The sequence below is a fragment of the Pongo abelii genome, chromosome 1, assembly GCF_028885655.2.
Source record: "Pongo abelii isolate AG06213 chromosome 1, NHGRI_mPonAbe1-v2.0_pri, whole genome shotgun sequence".
NCBI classification, from domain to species: Eukaryota; Metazoa; Chordata; class Mammalia; order Primates; family Hominidae; genus Pongo; species Pongo abelii.
In genome coordinates, this window is record NC_071985.2 from 209,699,930 (window position 1) to 209,725,335 (window position 25,406).

The following is a 25,406-nucleotide window of genomic DNA, read 5'->3' on the forward strand; positions in this document are numbered from 1 at the left end:
CTAAGGCAGGAGAATGGCTTGAACCCAGGAGGTGGAGGTTGCAGTGAGCTGAGATTGCAGCACTGCATTCCAGCCTGGGCAACAGAGCAAGACTGTATCTCAAAAAAAAAAAAGAAAGAAAAAAGAAGGAAAGAAAAGAAAAGAAAATAGCTGTGATTCAGCAATAGTCATTTTCTCTCCTCGTCACTGCCAGAATGAGGAAGTGCTGGGTTCTGTCAACATAGGCTCTGACTTCTCATGAGGTGCAAGAAAGAAGCAACATGAACAAAGGCATAGATTTTGCACCTGGAGACACGTATTCTAGTCCCACCTCTGACCCAAACTAGCTGCATGATCTTGGGCAGCCCCCCAACCCTCTCTGGGCTTCAGTTCCCTCCTCTGTACAAGGGGAAGGGTAGGGAAGAGGACGGTGCCTAGGATCTTCAAAGTCCCTTCCAACTCTGATGTGCTGCCATTCTCTCACTGGCATGTGGGAACTGAGTGTGCTACGTGGAGTCATGAGACTTCTTCTTCGCCCAGGCTGGAGCGCAGTGGTGCGATCTCAGCTCACTGTAACCTCCACCACCCGAGTTCAAGCAGTTCTCCTGCCTCAGCCTCCTGAGTAGCTGGGATTACAGGCGCAGCCCATGCCCGGCTAATTTTTGTATTTTTAGTAGAGATGGGGTTTCACCATGTTGGCCAGGCTGGTCTCAAACTCCCGACCTCGGGTGATCTGCCCACCTCGGCCTCCCAAAGTGCTGGGATTACAGGCATGAGCCACCTTGTCTGGTCAGAGACTTCTGACTTCTGTATTTCCCTCGCTAATGGCCTCACCTCCCGTTTGAGTATGTGTAGCATGTACAAATTGCAGAGGAACTGGGGAACTTCCCTGCCAGGCAATCCTGGGTCCTCTTGGCTCTCCACTTTCTCCTTCCTTCATTCCTTCCTTCCTTTCTTTCTTGGTCTGGCTCTGTCGCCCAGGGGCTGGAGTGCAGTGGTGAGATCTCGGTACAAGCTAAGCTATTTGAAATGCCTCGGAATTCCCAAAGAAAGCTCAGTAAATACCGGACAGATGAAACGGTCCTGCCCGCTCCCCCTCTTTCAGTACCCACTTTTCTCTTTCCTTTCCCCTCATAACGTTTCCTCCCATCATCCCTCTACCTCCTTATTTCTGTCAGGGCTGTTAGATACCCTTCCAGTCTGGTATCTCCTCCTCCAGCCTTGTGCTACAGGACAACTCAAAAGCCCCCTATGGCTCCCAAATGATCACTAAATAAACTCGTGATCTGACTTCAGCCTACCCCTGCAGGATTGCTGTGGCAAAATGTACTACTCCCAGAGGCGTGATCACGGTTCGGTTCACTGCAGCCCAAACTTCCCGGGCTCAAGCGATCCCGAACCTCCCACCTCAGCCTCCCGAGTAGCTGGGACTCCAGACGTGCACCACCACGCCAGGCTCATTTTGTTTATCTTTATAGAGACAGGCTAGTCTCCAACTTGTGGGCTCAGAGCGATCCTCCCGCCACGACTTCCCAAAGTGTTAGGATTACAGGCGTGAGCCACTGCGTCCGGCTCAATGGACTCCTTCTTAAACGTGAGTTCTCCGCACACACTGGGCCTTGCTCACCTCCACGATTTAACCTCGCAGTTAAGTCCCTTTTCAAGGTTTTTATTCGTCCTTCAGCGAAGCGCTGTCAACGCCTCCCTGCGTCTTTCCCCTTTTGAGCACCAGAGGGCGCTCCTCCGACCCGAGGAGGAAGCTACTCGGGCCAACCTGTCCAGGTTGTCCCACCCCTTTTTTCTTTCGGGCCAATCGTTAGTCAGAGTGGGCGGAGCCGCCCGCCGGCACCTGCGCGTTAAGAGTTGGCCGCGTCGCCGCCGGGTAGCGATGCGAGCTCCGGGGATGAGGTCTCGGCCGGCGGGTCCCGAGCTGTTGCTGCTGCTGCTCCTCCTCGGAGCGGCCGAGTCGGTGCGTCGGGCCCAGCCTCCGCGCCGCTACACCCCAGACTGGCCGAGCCTGGATTCTCGGCCGCTGCCGGCCTGGTTCGACGAAGCCAAGTTCGGGGTGTTCATCCACTGGGGCGTGTTCTCGGTGCCCGCCTGGGGCAGCGAGTGGTTCTGGTGGCACTGGCAGGGCGAGGGGCGGCCGCAGTACCAGCGCTTCATGCGCGACAACTACCCGCCCGGCTTCAGCTACGCCGACTTCGGGCCGCAGTTCACCGCGCGCTTCTTCCACCCGGAGGAGTGGGCCGACCTCTTCCAGGCCGCGGGCGCCAAGTGAGTGTGGTCCCGGGGAGCGGCGCCCCTTCCCGGCTTGGGCGGCAGACAGGAGGTGGGGCTGGGCGGCCAGCTGGGGCGCGCAGCTGCCGGTCGCCCCCATGACCCTGGGGCCCGCGTGTGGCCTCCTGCGGCCACAGGAGTGAGCCTGGCACACATGATGAGGAGGAGGAGGTGCGTTTGACTGGGGACTGATAAATGAAGGTTCAGGGAGATGGCGGGCTGGGAAGTCCTGGGTATCTACACCTGTGCACCGAGAGGGCTGAGTTAGGCCATACCTGATGTCCCTTCCAGATTGACAGCACTATCAGGACTCCAGGGTTTCAAATCAGTGGTGTGGAGCCTGGTTCTAATTGAACTGTGAACCTGGACAAGTCACTTCAGCCTCCCTGCAGCCTCTTCTATGGTTATAGAAGGGTTGTATCCTTTCCTTTCAGCCCTAATGTCTCTAAGAGGGAAAGAGAGGGGAGTTCTGGTATGCAGTGTATTTGGGCAACAGTACAGAGAGTCATTCGTTTGCTCCTCTCAATCCCTTTTACGTAGGAAGTTCCCAAGAAGGGTCTGACTCTCTGAGAACTGTTGGAACTTGGGGGTGGCTGGTTCAGAGAACAGAGTAGAGAGCGCTGGAGTGGGGATAAGGGGAGACCAGGACCCATGAAGTTGTCAAGGCAGGGGCTTGTCCTGAAGGAGTGAGCCTTGAGAGTCCTGTATTGACAGGTGTTAAGTCAGGGAGTGGTTACTCCCAGCTTCTGGAAAGATTCATTCGGCTGCTGGGAGAGAAGTGGGTTGGAGAAGCGTAAGAATGGAGGCGGGGAGGTTTCCCCAGCCCCTGGCTTAGAGCAGTCTTCCATCCTTATCTTGGTTCCTCAGCCATCTTCCGGGTTTTCGTTTCTCTTGAACTTTGGATTCACTTGTACTAAAGAGAAATTACAACTGGCATTTAATGTTTGCCATTAAATGTATGGGAGTATAAGACTTGATTAAGCAGAGGAAGTGTTTGTCTCCTTAGGGGCCTTAGGGATCCATAACTTACAAGTGAGAAAAATTAAAATCTGGGAGATAACCTCTTTCCATGCATTTTATTTCATGGATGAGATGACCGGCCCAAAGAGAGGAAGGAATATAATGTCCTAGACTCCCGGTCTCATGACGTCAAGGTTGTTTCCACTGCACCAGGGTCTGCAAACTGGCCAGAGGGATTGGTCCTCTGCCAGTTTTTTAAGGCCCATGAGGTGAGAATGGTTTTTACATTTTTAAAGGATTGTAAAATGTTTTAAAGAAGAATACACTACAGAGAGGAATGTGCCCCCACAGAGCCTAAAATACTATCTGGCCCTTCAAGTCCTGGAGTTCCCTACTCTGGCCAGTGATTGAACCATAAAGTGCATTACCTATTTCTCTGCCATAAAAGCAAATTAAATATTGAGTGATTTGGTTGTTATTTCAACACTTGCCTTTTCTCCCAGTTATTGGGTCTTTTGTCACCTCTATAATAAATGAGAGGCAATTTATGTAGGCTTGGTAAACCAAACAGCTTAGTTTTCTAGAAAGTTTTCTTATTTTGTTGTTGTTGTTTTGAAACAGTTTTGCTCTGTAGCCCAGGCTGGAGTACAGTTGCATGATCTCGGCTCACTGCAACCTCTGTTTCCCAGGCTCAAGTGATTCTTATGCCCCAGCCTCTCAAATACCTGGGACTACAGGCACACACCACCATGCCCGGCTAAGTTTTGTATTTTTAGTTGAGATGGGTTTTCGCCTCGTTGGCCAGGTTGGTCTTGAACCCCTGACTTCAGGTAATCCGCCCACCTTGGCCTCCCAAAGTGCTGGGATTACAGGTGTGAGCCACCATGCCTGGCCAGCAAATGGCTTAGTTTTCTATTACCTGCCATTTCCAGTAGAGATTTTTCTCCTTCAGGGCAAAGAGTGAAAGAAAGTTAATCATTCCTACCAGAAGTGTTGAAGAATCAGAGAGCTAAGGTGCACTTCTTTTCCCTTACCCACTCCTTCCTTCCCTCTGGGCCTCCTCCTTCGCTGGGGACTGAGGGTTGGGACTTCCTCAAATCTGCTTCCATTCTTGGAGCAATGCCCAAGGGGAATTGTGACTGCAGCAGCTTCCTGGATATCACTAATATAGTCACTGGTACAAGTACATTTGTTGTGATCAAGTTCTTTCAGCCATTTAAAAAGCCTCAGGCATGCTGGGCAAGTTCATGCAAGTTCACTGCCCACTTCCTTTGCTGATGTGGTTTTGCTGTCCACAGGTATGTAGTTTTGACAACAAAGCATCACGAAGGCTTCACAAACTGGCCGAGTCCCGTGTCTTGGAACTGGAACTCCAAGGATGTGGGGCCTCATCGGGATTTGGTTGGTGAATTGGGAACAGCTCTCCGGAAGAGGTGGGTGTCTAGGGATGGTTACTCTGTTATCTCTTTGGATCTGGCTGTCAAGAGTTCTGTACCTTCTCCACTCGTGTGTGTTTTCTAGGTTTTCATATAGCAAGTAGCCTGAAGGGCTTTTGGCCTTCTACTCTTGTGTGTTTTCTAGGTTTGCATTTAGCAAGTAGCCGGAAGGGCTTCTGGCCTTTGAATTGGCAATGTTTGATGCTTCACAGTTTTCACGTGACCAAAGGGGACACCATTACAGAAGTTCATGGCCATGTCTGGTTAGATGAAGGATACCCAACATAGACTACGATGCTACTTGATGTGCTGTTTGAGGAGTAGGCTGAGTGTCTGTATAAGTCATAAAGTTTGATTGGAACACAGCCATGCCTATTCATTTATGCACTGTCTGTGACTGCTTTCAAGCTACAATTTGAGAGCTGAGATAGAGACCAGATGGCCTGCAAAACCTAAAACACTATCTGGATCTTTTAGAGTTCGCTGGTCGGGTGCGTTGACTCACACCTGTAATCCCAGCACTTTGGGAGGCAGAGGCAGGCAGATCATGAGGTCAGGAGTTCAAGAACAACCTGACCAATATGGTGAAACCCTGTCTCTACTAAAAATACAAAAATTAGCCGGGCATGGTGGCGTTTGCCTGTAGTGCCAGCAACTTGGGAGGCTGAGGTAGGAGAATCACTTGAACCCGGGAGGCAGAGGTTGCAGTGAGCCAAGATCACATCACTGCACTCCAGCGTGGGTGACAGAGCAAGACTCTGTCTCAAAAAAGAAAAAAGACAAAAAGAGTTTGCTGACTCCTGTCACCTGCTCAGTTTGTTTCTCAGCACTGTGCTTTGCTTATAGTCCTGCTGTAAAACTCTGAGATGTTGATTAGATATGGACTTTAGGAGTCATGATTTTTACCATCTTTATTTAGTCCTTGGGTCATATGATGAAATACTTCAGTTGTTTTTTATCTGTGTAATTGCTTCTTGCATTATAAGGCTTTTGTAACACTCACCATTCTTAACCCAAAGCAAGCTTTATTAAATATGAAAATAGGTCATCAACCACATTTCATTTTGTGTATGTTAAGAACTATTAGTTTGGCCAGGCGTGGTGGCTTACACCTGTAATCCCAGCACTTTGGGAGGCCGAAGTGGGCAGATCATGAGGTCAGGAAATCAAGACCATCCTGCCTAACACAGTGAAACCCTGTCTCTAATAAAAATAAAAAATAAATTAGCCGGGTGTGGTGGTGGGCACCTGTAGTCTCAGCTATTCGGGAGGTTGAGGCAGGAGAATGGCGTGAACCTGGGAGGTGGAGCTTGCAGTGAGCCGAGATCGTGCCACTGCACTCCGGCCTGGGCGACGGAGCGAGACTCTATCTCAAAAAAAAAAAAAAAAAAAAAAAAGAAAGAAAGAAAAAAAAAAAAGAGAAAGAATTATTAGTAAATCTTAGATAAATAAAACAATAAACCTATATTCATTTCAACTGTGTGGAAAATGTTACTAATGATTATTTCTGAGTAAGAGTACTTTGGATATTTTATTTTCTATTTTCCAGTTTCTTTAAATATGAAATTTTATGATTGACAGGGAAGACATTTTTTAAAAATAAGACTATATGGTTTTTTGTTTTGTTTTGTTTTGAGACAGGGTTTCGCTCTGTTGCCTTTACTAGACTCCAGTGGCACAATCTCAGCTCACTGCAATCTCTACCTCCTGGGCTCAAGCCATCCTCCCACTTTAGCCTCCCAAGTAGCTGGGACTACAGGCTCGCACCACCACACTCAGCTAATTTTTACATTTTTGGTGGAGACGAGGTCTCACTATGTTGCCCAGGCTGGTCTCAAACTCATGGACTCACGGGATCTTCCCACCTCAGCCTCCCAAAGTGCTGGGATTACAGGCATGAGCCACCGCACCCAGCAGGACTATAGTCTGTTAGGATAATTGACTTAAAAGATAAAAGATGGTTTAAATAACATTTTGGTGTTAAGATATTTATGTATAAAAGGTAGTTATGTGTATAATCAAAAACACAGTAAACCTCATTTTGCTTAAGTGACTGGTGAATAATTTAAGGAAATGGTTTTGGATCCCATCCCTCTCTACATGCTCTTATGAGTGAGTGCCACTGAAATGAAAAAATGCTAGAACTGATTTTCCTTAAAATAAATTATTTGTTCTATGCTTAATGACAGTTGCCGTTCTGTTTTTCTGTTTAAGGAACATCCGCTATGGACTATACCACTCACTCTTAGAGTGGTTTCATCCACTCTATCTACTTGATAAGAAAAATGGCTTCAAAACACAGCATTTTGTCAGTGCAAAAACAATGCCAGAGCTGTACAACCTTGTTAACAGGTAAGACACTGAAATATTTTGGCCCTACGACTTTTATCAATGAAATCAGAGCTTCCTATAGGGTACCGTTAAAGTGGAGGAGGGATAGGTATGAAAAAAACCTAAAAGACATCAAAATAATAAAAAGTGGTGGTTGTATTAAGACAAAATATGTTCTTTCCTCCTGCTTTTCAGAACTTCCGTCATGTGGCCATATTGCCTTCTACATTGAAACAATCACACAAAACCCAGGATGGCAGAAAGTCAAAATTTTAGTTCCCTTCTTACATGCCATTTTCCCTATGTCAGGACACTGGAGAGGGGGTGGTTTGGCATCGGGCAGATTTGTGTTTGAATTCTGGCTTCTGTTACTTACACGCCTTAAACAGAACACTCTCCTGAGCTTGATTCTCACTCTGTAAAGTGGGGATAATAATGCCTTCTTTGTAGGGCTCAAAATAGTATGTGAAATGTATCTGTCACGGTGCCTGGTACAAAGTAAGGCTGTTGTTATTACCATTATTCTTTAAATGGTCACTTTCACTTAGGGATTTGTCACTAGTTCTTCACAATGTTGTATCCCCATTTGCCTTTCTCAAGCCTGGGGACTCATAGAGGACAGTAGACCCTTAAAGCTTTAGAGGCAGCTGCCTGGACTCTCACTTTAGAGCAAAGGAAAATCACCTTTAGCCAGGCGCAGTGGCTCACGCCTGTAATCCCAGCATTTTGGGAGGCCGAGGCAGGCAGATCACTTGAAGTCAGGAGTTCGAGACCAGCCTGGCCAACACGGTGAAACCTCGTCTCTACTAAAAATACAAAAATTGGCCAGGCGTGCTGGTGCATACCTGTAGTCCCAGCTACTCGGGAGGCTGAGGCAAGAGAATCTCTTGAACCAGGGAGGCAGTTGCAGTGAGCCAAGATCCTGCTACTGTACTTCAGCCTGGGCTACAGAGGAAAACTTTGTCTCAAGAAAAGAAAAATTACCTTGTTTTCAGATTCTATCCAGATGACTTCTCTTAAGAAAATAGTAACAATTGTAAGAGACCATCAGAGACATGGACAGATTTAGACATTACTGAATCAGAGATCCCCATTCTTTTATCGTACTTGGCTATGTTGCCTTGAACAAACTACTTATCTTTCAAGATCTTGGTTTCTCTATCTGTGAAATGGGATAATAATATATCCTAGAATCATGAGAACTAATGAGGTAATGAGTTTAAATTGCCTAGTACAATTTCTTATACACAGTAAATCACAGACCATCTGTGTTATATCTTGCCACTTAGTGATCTTCCTAGAGTTTACCTGCCTATTATGGAGTACAGTGGACAAATGGGCAGATTTGTATTTGAGTTCCACCTCCTGTTACTTACAAGCCTTGTCACCTAAAACAAATTGCCCTACTGAGCATCAGATTCTTGCTGCTCAAATGAGAATAATAATGCTTACCATATAGGTATATACATATGTATTTATATATATACACACAACATACGTGCCTTATAGGGCTCAGAGTAATAATATGCTAAAGTACAAATGGGGCTCCAATGGATTCCATAAATCTTTTGCAGTATAGACTTTGGTAATTATCCACAAAAATGCATTTTATGAATAGTTCCAACTCTTAAAACATCTTCAAAGCAAATCTTAAGTCTTGTAGTCCTGAAGCACCATTTTGTTTCCTTTGCTTCCTTGAAACATCATTCTTAATTGGAATTAGTTGCTGAAAGGAAACCAAATTGTTTGTATGCTGATTACAGCTCCAGTTTCTAAAAGGCATAAAAAAAAAGATTAGGGCAGGCACAGTGGCTCATGCCTGAAATCCCAGCATTTTGAGAAGCCGAGGCAGGTGGATCACTTGATGCCAAGAGTTCAAGACCAGCCTGGCCAAGATGGCAAAACACTGTCTGTACTGAAAATACGAAAATTAGCCAGGCATGGTGGTGCACACCTGTAATCCCAGCTACTTGGGTGGCTGAAGCGCACGAATCACTTGAACCCAGCAGGTGAAGGTTGCAGTGAGCCAAGATCACAGCAGTGCACTCCAGCCTGGGAGACAAAGCAAGACAGTCTCAAAAAAAAAAAGGAAGAAAGGAAAAGATCAGGAGGAAATATACCAAAATGCTGTGTGTTTTTTTTTTTTTTTTTTGAGACGGAGTCTCACTCTGTCGCCCAGGCTGGAGTGCAGTGGTGCGATCTCGGCTCACTGCAAGCTCCACCTCCCAGGTTCACGCCATTCTCCTGCCTCAGCCTCCCGAGTAGCTGGGACTACAAGCGCCCGCCACCATACCCGGCTAATTTTTTTGTATTTTTAGTAGAGACAGGGTTTCACCGTGTTAGCCAGGATGGTCTCGATCTCCTGACCTCGTGATCCGCCCGTCTTGGCCTCCCAAAGTGCTGGGATTACAGGCGTGAGCCACTGCACCCAGCCTGCTGTGTTTGTTTTAAATGGTGATTTTATTAGCAAACTGGTTTTATTAGCAAATGTTTTCAGTTTTCCACATCCTCTGCACTGTGATAATTTTTTATGCCACATACTTTCAAAATGGAGGAAAATTAATTTTAAAATATTTGTTGCAAAAATCAGTCCCCAAGTCAAATGCAGTGATGTGTACCTGTAGTCCCAACTACTCAGGAGGCTGAGGCAAGAGGATCGCTTGAGCCCAGGAATTTGAGACTGTGGTGCACTATGATCGTACGTGTTGATAGCTGCTGGACTCAAGCCTGGGCAACATAGCAAAACCCCATCTCTTTAAAAAAAAAAAAAGGTCCATAAGATTTTACCGTGAACATGTTCAGATAATAAGCTCTGTCCTGATCACATGTCTTCCAGCTATAAACCTGATCTGATCTGGTCTGATGGGGAGTGGGAATGTCCTGATACTTACTGGAACTCCACAAATTTTCTTTCCTGGCTCTACAATGATAGCCCTGTCAAGGTATGTGATTATATGACTTCTTTCTTATTTATCTCCTATGAAGAAAGAAAGTGCAAGGAGCCAAACTCTGGAGTGAGCAACAGCAGCAGCAGCAATAATAAACAGGAATATCAACATGGGGGCAGTAGGGACTGGGGCACTTAATGGATGGTAAAGATTTCTCCTTTAATCTTCCCTGGCTTCCTTAGAGTATAAGCTTTCTTCTCCTTTAGTTCTTTTTTTTTTTTTTTAATTGAGACAGTCTCACTCTGTCACCCAGGCTGGAGTGCAGTGGCGCGATCTCCCCGCTCACTGCAACCTCTGCCTCCCAGGTTCAAGTGATTCTCCTGCCTCAGCCTTCCGAGTAGCTGAGATTACAGGTGCCCGCCACCCTGCCCGGCTGATTTTTGTGTTTTTAGTAGAGACAGGGTTTCGCCATGTTGGGCAGGCTGCTCTCGAACCCCTGACCTCTGGTGATCCGCTCACCTTGGCCTCCCAAAGTGCTGGGATTACAGGCGTGAGCCACCGTGCCCGACAATCTCCTTTAGTTCTTAACTTTGACAATATAGGTTTAAACAGTGGTAAATTTACATAGTAGACTAAAAATAGTAATTACAATTTCCAGACCACTACAGAAAAAATAAACTCTATTAAGCAAACAAATGTTATAAATGAGAAAACCACCAAAAAGATATTAAAACATATACTAAAATATAAAGAAAACATATAAAAGACATACAGGCCAAGCACAGCAGCTCATGCCTGTAATCCCAGCACTTTGGGAGGCCAAGGCAAGCAGATGACTTGAGTCCAGGAGTTCAAGACCAGCCTGGGTAACATAGTGAGACCTCATCTCTACAAAAAATAAACAAAATTAGCTGGGTGTGGTGGCACAGACCTGTAGTCCCAGCTACTCGGGAGGCTGACGCTGGGGGAGGCTGACGTGGGAGGATCACTTGAGCCCAAGAGGTCAAAGCTGTAGTGAACCTAGATCACACCATTGTACTCCAGCCTGGGTGACAGCGAAACCCTGTCTCCAAAAAAAAAAAAAAGAAAGAAAACATATAAGACATACAAAACATACAAAATTAAATGGTAGGAATAAAATGCAAATGTCTACAATCCCACCTACTCTATGTTGATTTTATAGTTTAACTCTCAAGGGGCACACTCACTTCCCTTATATCCAAATCCTTGGGGGAATGTTGCCTACCCAGTACCCCTCCCTATAATCAACACTATTAAGCAGTGCATAATGGCTGCCCATTTACAGTTTGTATTTTAGTGTACTTGCAAAATAGCAGAAACCCTAATCTTCAGTGTAGCAAATTTCAAAATTGTACATGTTCTAGATTTGTTGTGGATTTAAAAGAAAAATCTTAAGTGTAAAACCAGTTTGTACTGAGGTACCTTAGTAGTTCATAAACCTTTAAGGGTCTTGGCCAGGCGCAGTGGCTCACGCCTGTAATCCCAGCACTTTGGCAGGCCGAGGCAGGCAGATCACGAGGTCAGGAGATCGAGACCATCCTGGATAACACAGTGAAACCGCGTCTCTACTAAAAATACAAAAAGAAATTAGCCAGGCGTGGTGGTGGGTGCCTGTAGTCCCAGCTGCTCCGGAGGCTGAGGCAGGAGAATGGTGTGAATCTGGGAGGCAGAGCTTGCAGTGAGCCGAGATCGTGCCACTGCACTCCAGCCTAGGCGACAGAGCGAGACTCCTTCTCAAAAAAAAAAAAGTCTAAGGGTCTCATTGGGTCTCTGTTACTAAGCTCAGAAAATGGGAAGAAAGAAAAAAACAGATTCTATATGATGCACAGAGACAGATTAAGAGTAGTTTTCTAAAGCCAGGTGTGGTGGCTCACGCCTGTAATCCCAGCACTTTGGGAGGCCGAGGCTGGTGGATCACGAGGTCAGGAGTTCAGGACCAGCCTGGCTAACACGGTGAAACCCCGTCTCTACTGAAAATACAAAAATTAGGCCGGGCCTAATTTTTACATGCCTGTAGTCCCAGCTACTTGGGAGGCTGAGGCAGGAGAATGGCGTGAACCCGGGAGGCGGAGCTTGCAGTGAGCCGAGATGGTGCCACTGCACTCCAGCCTGGGCAACAGAACGAGACTCTGTCTCAAAAAAAAAAAAAAGAAAGAAAATACAAAAATTAGTCGGGCGTGGTGGTGGGCACCTCTAATCCCGGCTACTCGGGAGGCTGAAGCAGAGAATTGCTTGAACCCGGGAGGCGGAGGTTGCAGTGAGCAGAGATCGTGCCACTGCACTCCAGCCTGGGCGACAGAGCGGGACTCCATCTCAAAAAAAAAAAGAGTGGTTTTCTGGAACTTGATGAATGTTTGTGACCTCCCAGATGTGCAGTTCATCCCTGGGTAATGAACTTTGATGTGATGTCATATCGTAATTGTCTGTATATCTGTCTCTGCTAGTCTCTGCTGGATCGTTGAGGGCAAGAACTCTGTTTTATTCACCTTGGAAACTCAGTGTCTGCCACAGTGTGAGCCTCATGATAGTTGCTGAATAAATAGGAAAAGTAGGTGGGTGTTAAACCAAGAATTCAGATTGTTAATACCCCATTTGTCTCTGAAATGGCGTCTATGTATATATGTTCAGGGTGTATACCCCTGGAGCTAGGTCGCTTGCTATGTGAGGTTACAGTCTAGTGTTTGTGCTTAAGGAGTATCACAGAAGGAAAAATGACTAGCCAAAGATGCAGGATTGGGAAAGGGAAGAAAATATCAACCCCAGTGCCATTTAAAAAGCATGACTAGCTAGACAGCCTGAGCTTTTTTGGCTTTTTTTTTTTTTTTTTTTTTTTTTGAGACGGAGTCTCGCACTGTCGCCCAGGCTGGAGTACAATGGCACGATCTCGGCTCACTGCAACCTCCGCCTCCTGGGTTCACATAATTCTCCTGCCTCAGCCTCCCGAGTAGCTGGGATTACAGGCGCACACCATCACACCTGGCTAATTTTTTGTATTTTTAGTAGAGACGGGGTTTCACCACGTTGGCCAGACTGGTCTTGAAACTCTTGACCTTGTGATCCACCCACCTCAGCCTCCCAAAGTGCTGGGATTACAGGCGTGAGTCGCCGCTCCCGGCCGGCCTTTCTTAAACAATAATTCCTAAGTAACCAGGACCTTCTGTGTGGGTGTGTCTCAACCCATCTTCACAGTAGCTTCGCAGACATATGGGGACTGTAGATTCTCTTTCATTTCTACCAGCATTTATTGAGAGTCGGTGCCGTAGCATGCCGCATGCTAAGCCTTGGAAATGCTGAATGAACGGTTTCTGCTCTTAGGGAACTACAGTCTGAAGAGAAAGACAGACGTACAAACAAAGTACATTGTAGGGTGACCAGTATGATAGTAGAAGTATGTCCTGAGGTCTCCACAATCCATAGACACTGGCTCGAATGCCAAAGTAAAAAGTACTGCATTAGCTTCTGTGGGATGAAGGAGTGCATGGCTGTGTCTGTCCTTGACAGGCTGAGTGTACAGGGAGCATTCACATCATCTGAGGACTGAGAAAGAGGAGGTGTGGCAAGGAGACACCTTTATTCACTCTGAGCCAGAGTCTGGGCACACTGTCACTTTTATCCCTCCCTCTCAAACCCCTGTGAGGTGGGTGATATTTGCCTTTGGATTTTGTTTGTTTGGTTGGTTTTGTTTGTTTGTTTTTATAGATAAGTAACTAACTTAAAAGGTAAAGTTACCTGCCTAAGACCCCTTGACTACTAGGTGGTGGAGCCAGCTATGAACCTCAAAGCCCTTGATAATCTTGTAACCAGGTATAAACTCTGATATGATGTCATATTGTAATTGTCCACATATCTGGTGGACCTCTGCTAGTCTCTGCTGGATGGTTGAGGGCAAGACCTCTGTTTTATTCACCTTGGAGACCCAGTATCTGCCCACAGTGTGAGCCCCATGGTAGTTGTTGAGTAAATACTTATTGAATAAGTGGATGGGTAGGTGTTGAATGAAGAATTAGGATTGTTAATACCCCATTTTTCTCTGAAATGGCTTTTACATACGTGTTCTTGAATTGATCTTGAGTTGTCCTTTTCAATTCTGTGACCCATGATGCCCAGACATTGATAATCGAGTACCAGACATTGGATTGAACTAGTTACAAATAATGACTATTCTTCTATTTCTCTTTGGCACTTAACTAGCTTCCATAGGAGAAACTTCATACCAATGCGAATGACTCTAAAACAGGCAAGAAATGGGAATTTTAAACTTTTATTTAATCTCCTTTTGCCGTGATGAGTTGAACATGGTTTCAGTTTTGTTTTTGTTTTTGAGACGGAGTCTCGCTCTGTCGCCTAGGCTGGAGTGCAGTGGCACGATCTCGGCTCACTGCTACCTCCGCCTCCCAGGTTCAAGCGATTCTCCTGCCTCAGCCTCCCGAGTAACTGGGACTATAGGCACGTGCCACCACGCCCAGCTAATTTTTTGTATTTTTGATAGAGACGGGGTTTCACCATGTTAGCCAGAATGGTCTCTATCTCTTGACCTCATGATCTGCCTGCCTTGGCCTCCCAAATGGTTTCAGTTTTTATCTTGTATTGGCCACCCTGTTATAAAATACACTGCCACATTTAACATTTACATTAAGATATTCCATGTATGATTTCTCATTCTTCAGCTAAACCTTGAAGGAAGAAAAAGAATTTGCTTTTTTGTTGTTGTTTTTTTTGAATGGGATTGGCTTAAGACTTTTCTTTACCTAGGTAAGGTTGGACTCATATAGTTGGAAAACAGCCTGCCATGGGTTCAGATACCTGATTTGTAGTTCCAGCTTTTGAAACTGCCTAGGGGCGTGGCCCCAGGCAGGTCCTCTCCTGTCCATTTCTCCTCTTATAGAATAAGTGATTTACCAGATGATCTTTAAAGCAAGCTCTCCCAGCCCTGACGTGTATCTCTGCAGCAGGGTTTCTCTGCCTCAGTACTGTTAACATTTAGGGCTGAATATTTCTTTGCTGTGGGGGCTGTCCTGTGCATTGTAGGATGTTTAGTAACATCCCTGGTCTCTACCCACTAGATGGCATACCACCCCCGTTGTGACAATCAAAAATGTCTCTAGACTTTACCAAATGTCCCCTCCAGAGCAAAATTGCCCCCAGTTGAGAACCACTGCTCTAGACTAACTTTCTTGCTTCCAAATAGAGCCTTACCAAAGTGCATTACATAAAGAAGTCAAGTGGTTTTCCTCCTCATGACCAAATATTCTTTCCCTTCTTAGGATGAGGTGGTAGTAAATGACCGATGGGGTCAGAACTGTTCCTGTCACCATGGAGGATACTATAACTGTGAAGATAAATTCAAGCCACAGAGCTTGCCAGATCACAAGTGGGAGATGTGCACCAGCATTGACAAGTTTTCCTGGGGCTATCGTCGTGACATGGCAATGTCTGATGTTACAGAAGAATCTGAAATCATTTCGGTAAGAGCACCTTTGAGTTTTTTGTTTTTTTAATGAAATGGGGTCTTGCTCTGTCATGCAGGCAGTAGTGCAGTGGCACGATCATACCTCACTGTAACCTCAAACTCCTGGGGCTCAAGTGGTCCTCCCACCTCAGCCTCCTGAGTAGCTAGAACTACAGGTGTGCACCTCTACATCCAGCTAATTTTTAAATTTTTTGTAGAGACAGGGTCTTGCTATGTTGCCCAGGCTGGTCTCAAACTCCTGGCCTCAAGAGATCTTCTAGCCTCAGCCTCCCAAAGCACTGGATTACAGGCATGAGCTTCGGCACCTGGCCTGAGTTCACTATTTTTTAACTATGGATCTCAAACCAGTTATTATTATTATTATTATTATTACCTTCTAACATACTATATGATTGATTTTAATTATTTTTTTCCTCTTTTTTTAAATTTTACTTTAAATTCTGGGATACATGTGCAGAGTGTGCAGGTTTGTTACATAGGTATACACGTGCCATGATAGTTTGTTGCAAACTATCAACCCGTTATCTAGGTTTTAAGCCCCGCATGCATTAGGTGTTTGTTCTAATGCTCTCCCTCCCCTAGCCCCCACACTGCAACAGGCCCTGGCGTGTGATGTTCCTCTCCCTGTGTCCATGTGTTCTCATTGTTCAGCTCCCACTTATGAGTGAGAACATGTGGTGTTTGGTTTTCTGTTCCTGTGTTGGTTTGCTAAGAATGATGGTTTCCAGCTTCATCCATGTCCCTGCAAAGGACATGAACTCATTCTTTTTTATGGCTGCAAAACCAGCTTTTTTATGTAAGAGTGATGTCCAGCTTCATCCATGTCCCTGCAAAGGACACATTTTTATGGCTGCAAAAGCAGCTTTTTTATGGAAGAATGATGGAAGTACTCTGGATAGCAGTGCAGGTCAATAGAACCCTTTTAAGGACATTGAATAGACTAACAGAAACCTGTCCTAAGGAAATAATTAAAATTACACAAGAAAGTTGTGCAGAGGTCCTTCCCAGGATTATTTGTATGTATGTATGTGTGTATTTATTTATTTATGACCGAACTTCACTCTGTCACCCAGGCTAGAGTGCAGTGGTGCGATCTCGGCCTGCTGCAACCTCTGTCTCCCGGGTTCAAGCGATTCTCCTGCCTCAGCCTCCCAAATAGCTGGGAATACAGGCACGTGCTACCATCCCAGCTTATTTTTGTGTTTTTAGTAGAGACAGGGTTTCTTCATGTTGGCCAGGCTTGTCTCGAACTCCTGGTAACCGTAAAAATGTTGACAAATTTAATATGGGTTAATGCTTAGAGCACTGAGTGAAAAAACAAGTTACATATTGGCTGGGCACAGTGGCTCATACCTGTAATGCCAACACTTTAGGAGGCCAAGGTGGGAGGATCCTTTGAGGCCAGGAGTTCAAGACCAGCCTGGCCAACATAGAAAGACCCCATCTCTATTATTATTATTATTTTTAATAAAGTTACATATTGGCTGGGCATGGTGGTGGCTCACACTTGTAACTCCAACACTTTGGGAGACCGAGGCAAGAGGATTGCTTGAGGGCAGGAGTTTAAGACCAGCCTAACCAACATAGTGAGACCCCATCTCTATTTTAAAAAATAAAAATAAGTGGCCAGGCACGGTGGCTCACACCTGTAATCCCAGCAATTTGGGAGGCCAAGGAGGGTGGATCACAAGGTCAGGAATTGGAGACCAGCCTGTCCAATGTGGTGAAGCCCCGTCTCTACTAAAAAATACAAAAAAATTAACCGGGCATGGTGGCGCACGCCTATAATCCCAGCTACTCAGGAGGCTGAGGCAGGAGAATTGCTTGAACCCGGGAGGCGGAGATTGCAATGAGCTGAGATTGTGCCACTGCACTCCAGCCTGGGTGACAGAGCTAGACTCCGTCTGAAAAAATAATTTTATTTAAATAATAAATAAAATAAGTTACATATTATTACAACTATATAAAATTAACTACATAGGAAAAAGACTGGAAGAAGACATCAAAAGTTAATGGTGTGGTGTCACTTGGAGTACTGTAATGAATTCTTTAAATTCTTTTTTTTTTTTTTTTATTGAGATAGAGTTTCGCTCTTGTTGCCCAGGCTGGAGTGCAATGGCACGATCTCAGCTTGCTGCAACCTCCACCTCCCAGGTTCAAGTGATTCTCTTGCCTCAGCCTCCCGCGTAGCTGGGACTACAGGTGCCTACCACCGCGCCCAGCTAATTTTTGTATTTTTAGTAGAGACGGGGCTTCACCATGTTGGCCAGGCTGGTCTGAAACTCCTGACCTCAGGTAATCCACCTGTCTTGGCCTCCCAAAGTGCTGGGATTGCAGGTGTGATCCACCATGACTGGCTGAATTCTTCAAATTCTATAATGAATTTAAAATTTTCTCTATATAACCTTAGTTTTTCTGAGCTGCCTGGATATGTATAATACCTGTTCAAGGTCACAGTAAAAACACACACACCCAAATCCCACTCCAGAAGCCTTAAAGAATGTATCTCTTGGCTGGGCACGGTGGTTCACACCTGTAATCCTAGCACTTTGGGAGGCTGAGACAGGTGGATCACAAATCAGGAGTTCAAGACCAGCCTAGCCAACATAGTGAAACCGCATCTCTACGAAGAATACAAAAATTAACTGGGCATGGTGGTGCGCACCTGTAGTCCCAGCTACTCGGGAGCCTGAGGCAGGAGAATCACTTGAACCCAGGAGGCGGAGGTCGCAGTGAGCCGAGATTGTGCCCCTGCACTCCAGCCTGGGAGACAGAGCAAGACTCCGTCTCAAAAAAAAAAAAAAAAAAAGAATGTATCTCTTTATAGCAGTTTTCCCAAAGGGGCAGCATGTTCATTTATATAGCCTAATGCATAAGGAATGTCCTGAAATTCTCAGCTTCCCTGCCCACACCTCATGTTTCTGGGGCATGACCCTTCCCACTGCACCCAGCACCATGACAAGTACAGTGTCACAGAAGTGCTCCATGGCCACTCCCTGAAATTCAAGTTAATATAATATAGCATGATTTTTCATTTACTCACATGAGCCTAACCTGCTTTTGTAGTGACAAAAATATATATAGAGAGAGAATTTTTAGCTCAGGTTAGGTGACTCATGCTTGTGATCCCAGCACTTTGGGAGGCCAAGGCAGGCAGATCACCTGAGGTCAGGAGTTTTGAGACTGTCCTGGCCAACATGGTGAAACCCTGTCTCTACTAAAAATAGAACGATATTAGCTGGGTGTGGTGTCGCATGCCTGTAATTCCAGCTACTCAGGAGGCTGAGGCAGGAGAATCGCTTGAACTAGGGAGGTGGAGGTTGCAGTGAGCCGAGGTGCAGTTGAGCCAAGATCACACCATTGCACTCCAGCCTGGGCGACAAGAGTGAAACTCCGGCTCAAAAAAAAAAAAATTTAAAACAGCAGAGGATATTTAAAAAACAGAGTGTGCCCTAGATTCTTTTTCTTCTCTTACTGTCTATTTTAAGCATGATGCCAGGCTTGGCATTCATAGCTAGACTTTCATTGTTTCTGTTCTCTCCAGGAACTGGTTCAGACAGTAAGTTTGGGAGGCAACTATCTTCTGAACATTGGACCAACTAAAGATGGACTGATTGTTCCCATCTTCCAAGAAAGGCTTCTTGCTGTTGGGAAATGGCTGAGCATCAATGGGGAGGCTATCTATGCCTCCAAACCATGGCGGGTGCAATGGGAAAAGAACACAACATCTGTATGGTGAGTCTTGTCTTCTGTTGTGTGTAAGAACAGGACAGTGCCCCATCCGGAACTGGTATCTCCTTGGGTCCACAATGCTACAAGCCAGGCTGGAAGTTGCTTTGAGAAAATCCAAAAGGTTATTTTCCTATAAAATTTGTACCCCATTTGAGTTATGTCTCAGGCTACTAGGTTATCTTTGACTAGTGAAGGGAGAGAGTGGGTTTGGTGAAAAGGGAAGGAGCAATAAAGCATCAGTCAATTTATTGAGATTATTACCCTGCCCCCTAAAAATAGTAATAATGAATGCTTGGATTGTACAGAGCCCCATCCAAAATTCTTTCCATTCATACTTGGACTTCTAGATCTAGTTATTTGATCTTGGGCCCCATTTTTTCCACTGCAGAATGGAGTGATGATACTTTATAGTGTTGTGAGGATTAAATGAGATGAGTGCCAGGCACAAACTCAGTGTTCAATTAAAGGGAACTGCTTTTATTATACCAGAGAGCTTAGGTCTCTGGATCTAATCCCTCTATTAATCCCTCTGTTTTGGATGAGTTTCTGTTTAGTGGTTGTCTTAGTCCATTTTCTGTTGCTATAACTGAATCCCACAGGCTGGATTTTTATTTTATTATGATTTTTTTAGACAGTCTCACTCTGTCGCCCAGGTTGGAGTACAGTGGCACAATCTCAGCTCACTGCAACCCCTGCCTCCCAGGTTCAAGCAATTCTCCTGCCTCAGCCTCCCAAGCAGCTGGGATTATAGGCACCCACCACCACGCCCAGCTAATTTTTGCATTTTTAGTAGAGATGGGATTTCACCATGTTGGCCAGGCTGATCTCAAATTCCTGGCCTCAAGTGATCCACCTGCCTCTGCCTCTCAGAGTGCTGGGATTACAGGCATGAGCCACTGCACCTGGCTCAGACTGGATAATTTTTAAAGAATAGAGGTTTATTTAGCTCACAGTTCTAGAGGCTGGGAAGTTCAAGAGCATAGCACCAGCATCTGGTGAGGGTCTTCCTGCTACATCATGACATGGTTGGGGACGAGAGTGGGCATGTCCACTCAGGTCTCTCTTCCTCTTATAAAGCCATTAGTCCCATCATGGGGCCCTACCCTGATTACCTTATCTGATCCTAATTACTTCCCAAAGGCCTCACCTCTAAATACTGTACCATCAACATATGAATTTGGGGATTAAGTTTCCAACACAAGATTTGGGAGATGCATTCAAATCATAGTAGTGATTTTCATCCTCTTCTCTAAACATAGTGAAATTTCAGAACAGGCTGGGTGCAGTCTCAGAAAAAAAAAAAAAAGAAATCTCTGAACAACAAATTTGTCTTCATTGCATATCTTGTCCTTGTTATAGTCTCTGCTATTTTCACATGGATTTGGAATAGAAAAGAGATTTGAATAATAAGGTAAATGGCTCTATTTATTTGAAGTAACTGGTGTAGGAGATAATTTTTAAAGACAACCCAATTGGTAGGGAAAATAGACAATATCACCAGATAGAGTTTTATAGACTGCCTCCTTCCTGCAGACCTTCATTGGTATTGAGTTATTGGTGCTCCCTAGTAGGAGTGACAGACTCAAGGACTGGGATTTGGTAGATAATTGAAAGGGGAATGAGTGGCCTTGTGCGGTGCTTCATGCCTGTAATCCCAGCACTTTCGAAGGCCAAGGTGGGAGGATCACTTGAGCTCAGCACAACACAGCAAGTTGTGTTGGGCAACACAGCAAGACTCCATCACTTAAAAAAAGAAATTAGGTCCAGCACAGTGGCTCATGCCTGTAATCCCAACACTTTGGGAGGCCGAGGCGGGTGGATCACCTGAGGTCAGAAGTTCGAGACCAGCCTGGCCAACATGGCAAAATCCCGTCTTTACTAAAAATACAAAAATTAGCAGGTCATGGTGGCAGGCGCCTGTAACCCCAGTTACTCAGGAGCCTGAGGCAGGAGAATTGCTTGAACCTTGGAAGTGGAGGTTGTAGTGAGCCAAGATCACGCCACTGCACTCCACTCTGGACAACAAGAGCCTGGACAACAAGGCTTCATCTCAAAAAAAATAAAAAAAATAAGGAGCTGGGCTCAATGGCTCATACCTGTAATCCCAGCACTTTGGGAGGCCAACGCAGGTGGATCACTTGAGGCCAGGAGTTGAAGACCAGCCTGGTCAACATAGCAAAATGCCATCTCTACTAAAAATACAAAAGTTAGCCAGGCGTGGTGGTGCACACCTGTAATCTAGTGACTCGGGAGGCTGAACCACAAGAATTGCTTGAACCCAGGAGGCGGAGGTTGCAGTGAGCCGACATCACACCATTGCACTCCAGCCTGGGCAACAGAGCGAGACTCTGTCTCAAAAAAAAAAAAAAAAAAGAAAAGAAAAAATTAACATTAAAAAGGGGGAACGTATAAAGTTGTATATCAGGATAACAAGCCAGGTATCTTTGACAGTGTTGTTTCTGTTTTCCCAGGTATACCTCAAAGGAGTTGGCTGTTTATGCCATTTTTCTGCACTGGCCAGAAGATGGAGTCTTAAACCTTGAATCCCCCATAACTACCTCAACTACGAAGGTAAAGAGGCTCAGTCAGTCCTAAGATGTAACTTTCTGTAAAGGAATTGGCAGATCCTTCCTTTCTTCCTTCCCTGCCAGGTTTCTCCCATATTCACACCTCTTTTAGACTGGCTTTCCTGCCCTGGCCCAGCGTGGCTGTTTCCCACCATAGTCAGCCTGTATTCTATACTCATTAGTGCATTACCAGTTTGTTTCATTCCCTTTTGTTTTCTGCAGATAACAATGCTGGGAATTCAAGGAGATCTGAAGTGGTCCACAGATCCAGATAAAGGTCTCCTCATCTCTCTGCCCCAGTTGCCACCCTCTGCTGTCCCCGCAGAGTTTGCTTGGACTATAAAGCTGACAGGAGTGAAGTAATCATTTGAGTGCAAGAAGAAAGGCGCTGCCCGCTGTTTTGCTGCTTCAGTTTTCCTCTTATAGTACCATCACTATAATCAACGAACTTCTCTTCTCCACCCGGAGATGGCTTTTCCAACACATTTTAATCAAAGGAACTGAGTACATTACCCTGATGTCTTAATGGACCAAAGATCTGAGATCCATTGTGATTATATCTGTATCAGGTCAGCAGAAGAAGGAACTGAGCAGTTGAACTCTGAGTTCATCAATTCTAATATTTGGAAATTATATACAATGGAATCTTCCCTCTGTTCTCTGATAACCTGCTTGCTTACTCAATGCCTTTAAGCCAAGTCACCCTGTTGCCTATGGGAGGAGGTGGAAAGGATTTGGCAAGCTCAACCACATGCTTTTAGTTAGCATCAGTTGTCACCAACACTCTTTCTGCAAAGGGCAGGAGAGCTTTGGGGGAAAGGAAAAGGCTTACCAGGCTGCTATGGTCAACTCTTCAGAAATTTCCAGAGCAATCTAAGAGCGCCAAAATTTGCTATGTTTACAGTGATACTATTAAGAAAATGAATGTGATTCTGCTCTGTCTTTTTAATATGATCAAATAAAAAAATTTGTGCATCACAATCATTTCTACCAAAAAAACATGGTATAGCTTTCTTTTCCTAGTTTCAGCTTAGACTGCTTATAGCTTTATGATCAGTTTCTGGTTTGTGTGGTTTTTTTTTTAATCTTGCAAAATCTCCTTAACGCTGAACAAAAAATGTAATTCCTGTGTTTTTTCTGCTTCTCACTTCTAATACCATTCTTCTGAGTTGACTACCAGTTCAGCCTCTTTGTTAGAGATCTAATCAAGTTTTCTATTTAATTTTTCCTTAATAGATATGTTTAGAAATCTTATATCGTTTTGTTTCGAGGCAGAGTCTTGCTCTGTTGCCCAGGCTGGAGTACAGTGGTGTGATCTCGGCTCACTGCAACCTCCACCTCCCAGGTTCAAGTGATCCTCCCTCCTCAGCCTCCCAAGTAGCTGGGACTATAGGCACACACCACCATGCCCAGCTAATTTTTTTTTTTTTTTTTTTTTGTAGAGATGGGGTTTCACCATGTTGCCCAGGCTGGTCTCGAACTCCTGGGCTCAAGTGATCCACCTACCTCACAGCCTCCTAGCGTGCTGGGATTACAGGTGTGAGCCACCACACACAGCCAAGTAGATATATTTAGAAATCTCTACCCAACATCTAAGGAATATATGTTTTTCTCAAGCACATGTGGAACATTTGCAAATCTCGAATACCAAAGAAGCAGTGTCATATAAGCTATTTAGTGTGTCTACAATATAATTAAAGAACAATAACAAAAACTTGGACAAGAAAAAACTATGTTTGTAAATGTTAAAATACACTAACTCATTGTGTTACTGATTCATAAATTTATGGATTGTGCCATGAGATACAAAGAATTCCAAATATGTAGTTCTGGTGAGGCAAATAAAGCCTGGTTGTGAAAGAAAAAAGTACACATTAGTGTAAGTAGATTAGCACAGCCAATTTTAATTAGGTCACTTCCTGCCCAGAGTTAGAGAGCAAGCTGATGATAATAATATTGCTTATATGGTTCTTCACAGTCTTAAAGCAACTTCATGCACACTTCTAAAAAAAAAAAAAAGAAAATACTTGGAATGATAGTAACACTATATATTGAACCTTATAAGATGTAGCTTTAAAAACAAAAGTACCTCAGGAAAATACAGCATTAAATGTTTATGTTAAAAAGAAAGCTGGAAAGAAGTAATGAAGGCCAGGTACAGTGGCTCACGCCTGTAGTCCTAACACTTTGGGAAGGAGAGGCGGGTGGATTTCTTGAGTCCAGGAGTTCCAGACCAGCCTGGGCAACATAGCAAGACCCCATTTCTATAGAAAATACAAAAAGTAACCAAGCATAGTGGTGCACACCTGTGGTCTCAGGTATTTGGAAGGCTTAGGTGGGAGGATTGCTTGAGCCTGGGAGGTCGAGGCTGCAGTGAGCTGAGATGGATCACACCACTAGACTCCAGCCTGGGTGACAGATCAAGACCCCGTCTCTAAATAATAAAATTTAAAAAGCAAAAGAAGTAAAGGGAAGTAAGGAGCAGCAAGGATGAAACCAAACTGTCATTGTTCTCAGGTGATGAAACTGTCCACATAGAAAACCTCAAATAATATACAAATGAATTATTAGAATTAATGATAAGTTGTTGGCTCAGAGACAAAAATCAATTGCATTTCTACAGTCCAGAAACTAGAATACAATGAAAATATTCCATTTATCATAACAAAAGATACAAAGTAACTAAAATGAAATTAGCAAGAGTTGTGCAAGAAGCACCCAACCATTGCAGCTCCAACAGCCCCAAGTTTCCAGCTTCCATTTCCCAAAGGAAGGGGATGCAAGGGCGACAAGATGGTGCCAGGTGGCCTCTCAGACCTTTTGGAGGTTTCTTGACCCAGCCTTGCTGACTTTCTGGAGTGTGTTGGGGAAATCCTGTTGGGTGAATCCATGAAAAATTCCAACTCCTGGCAAAATCGCAAAATTGCGGCCCTAGAAATGTTCTCAGATTTTTTTTTTTTTAAAGACAGAGTCTTGCTCTGTTGCCCAGGCTGGAGTGCAGTGGCATGATCTTGGCTCACTGCAACCTCCACCTCCCAGGTTCAAGGGATTCACCTGCCACAGCCTCCCAAGTAGCTGGGATTACAGGCACGTGTATTTTTAGTAGAGACTGGGTTTCACCACGTTGCCAGGCTGATCTCGAACTCCTGACCTCAAGTGATCCGCCTGCCTTGGCCTCCCAAAGTGCTAGGATTACAGGCATGAGCCACTGCTCCTGGCCAAAATGTTCTCAGCTCTTAAATCTTCTAGAAGACACCAAATGTCTGGAGTGATTTACGGCATGAATCCAGGATCATTTTTATCAAGAGGAGTAGAAGAACCAAGTCCTCAAAAATTTAATTCCAAAGTATGACCCCAACACTATGTCTTCAAAACGTCCAGTGTTTCAAGTGTACCCATGCTCTTGGGTGTTATTCAATGATGGCAGCTAAGAAAACTGACAGCCCAACTGCTTTCAAAATCAAGTCCCCAATGTGTCCCCAACAATAATTCAATATCGTATCCAATGTCATTTTTTTTTTTTTTGAGATGGAGTTTCGCTCTTGTTGCCCAGGCTGGATTGCAATGGTGTGATCTTGGCTCACTGCAACCTCTGCCTCCTGGGTTCAAGCGATTCTCCTGCCTCAGCCTCCCGAGTAGCTGGTATTACAGGCACCAGCCACCACACCCGGCTAATCTTTTTGTGTTTTTAGACAAGAGGGGTTTCGCCATGTTGACCAGGCTGGTCTTGAACTCCTATCCT

General features: G+C 44.9%; 1 protein-coding gene across 1 annotated transcript; it reads left to right on the top strand.

Moving 5' to 3' along the window:
• Nucleotides 1-1,730: 1,730 nt before the first annotated feature.
• On the top strand, nucleotides 1,731-23,516 carry FUCA1 (alpha-L-fucosidase 1). Its single transcript, XM_024250463.3, has 8 exons — nucleotides 1,731-2,256; nucleotides 4,518-4,652; nucleotides 6,870-7,007; nucleotides 9,823-9,928; nucleotides 15,160-15,360; nucleotides 18,910-19,100; nucleotides 21,569-21,668; nucleotides 21,887-23,516. Exons 1-8 carry the CDS (start codon nucleotides 1,868-1,870, stop codon nucleotides 22,025-22,027), a joined length of 1,401 nt encoding a protein of 466 aa, XP_024106231.2. The 5' UTR covers nucleotides 1,731-1,867; the 3' UTR covers nucleotides 22,028-23,516.
• Nucleotides 23,517-25,406: the final 1,890 nt, after the last annotated feature.

Coding starts and splice junctions, on each gene's coding strand:
- FUCA1 (XM_024250463.3), top strand. CDS start 1,868: ATGCGAGCTCCGGGGATGAGGTCTCGGCCGGCGGGTCCCGAGCTGTTG. Junction 7,008..9,822: donor CTGTACAACCTTGTTAACAG/GTAAGACACTGA, acceptor CATGTCTTCCAG/CTATAAACCTGATCTGATCT. Junction 15,361..18,909: donor AAGAATCTGAAATCATTTCG/GTAAGAGCACCT, acceptor TGTTCTCTCCAG/GAACTGGTTCAGACAGTAAG.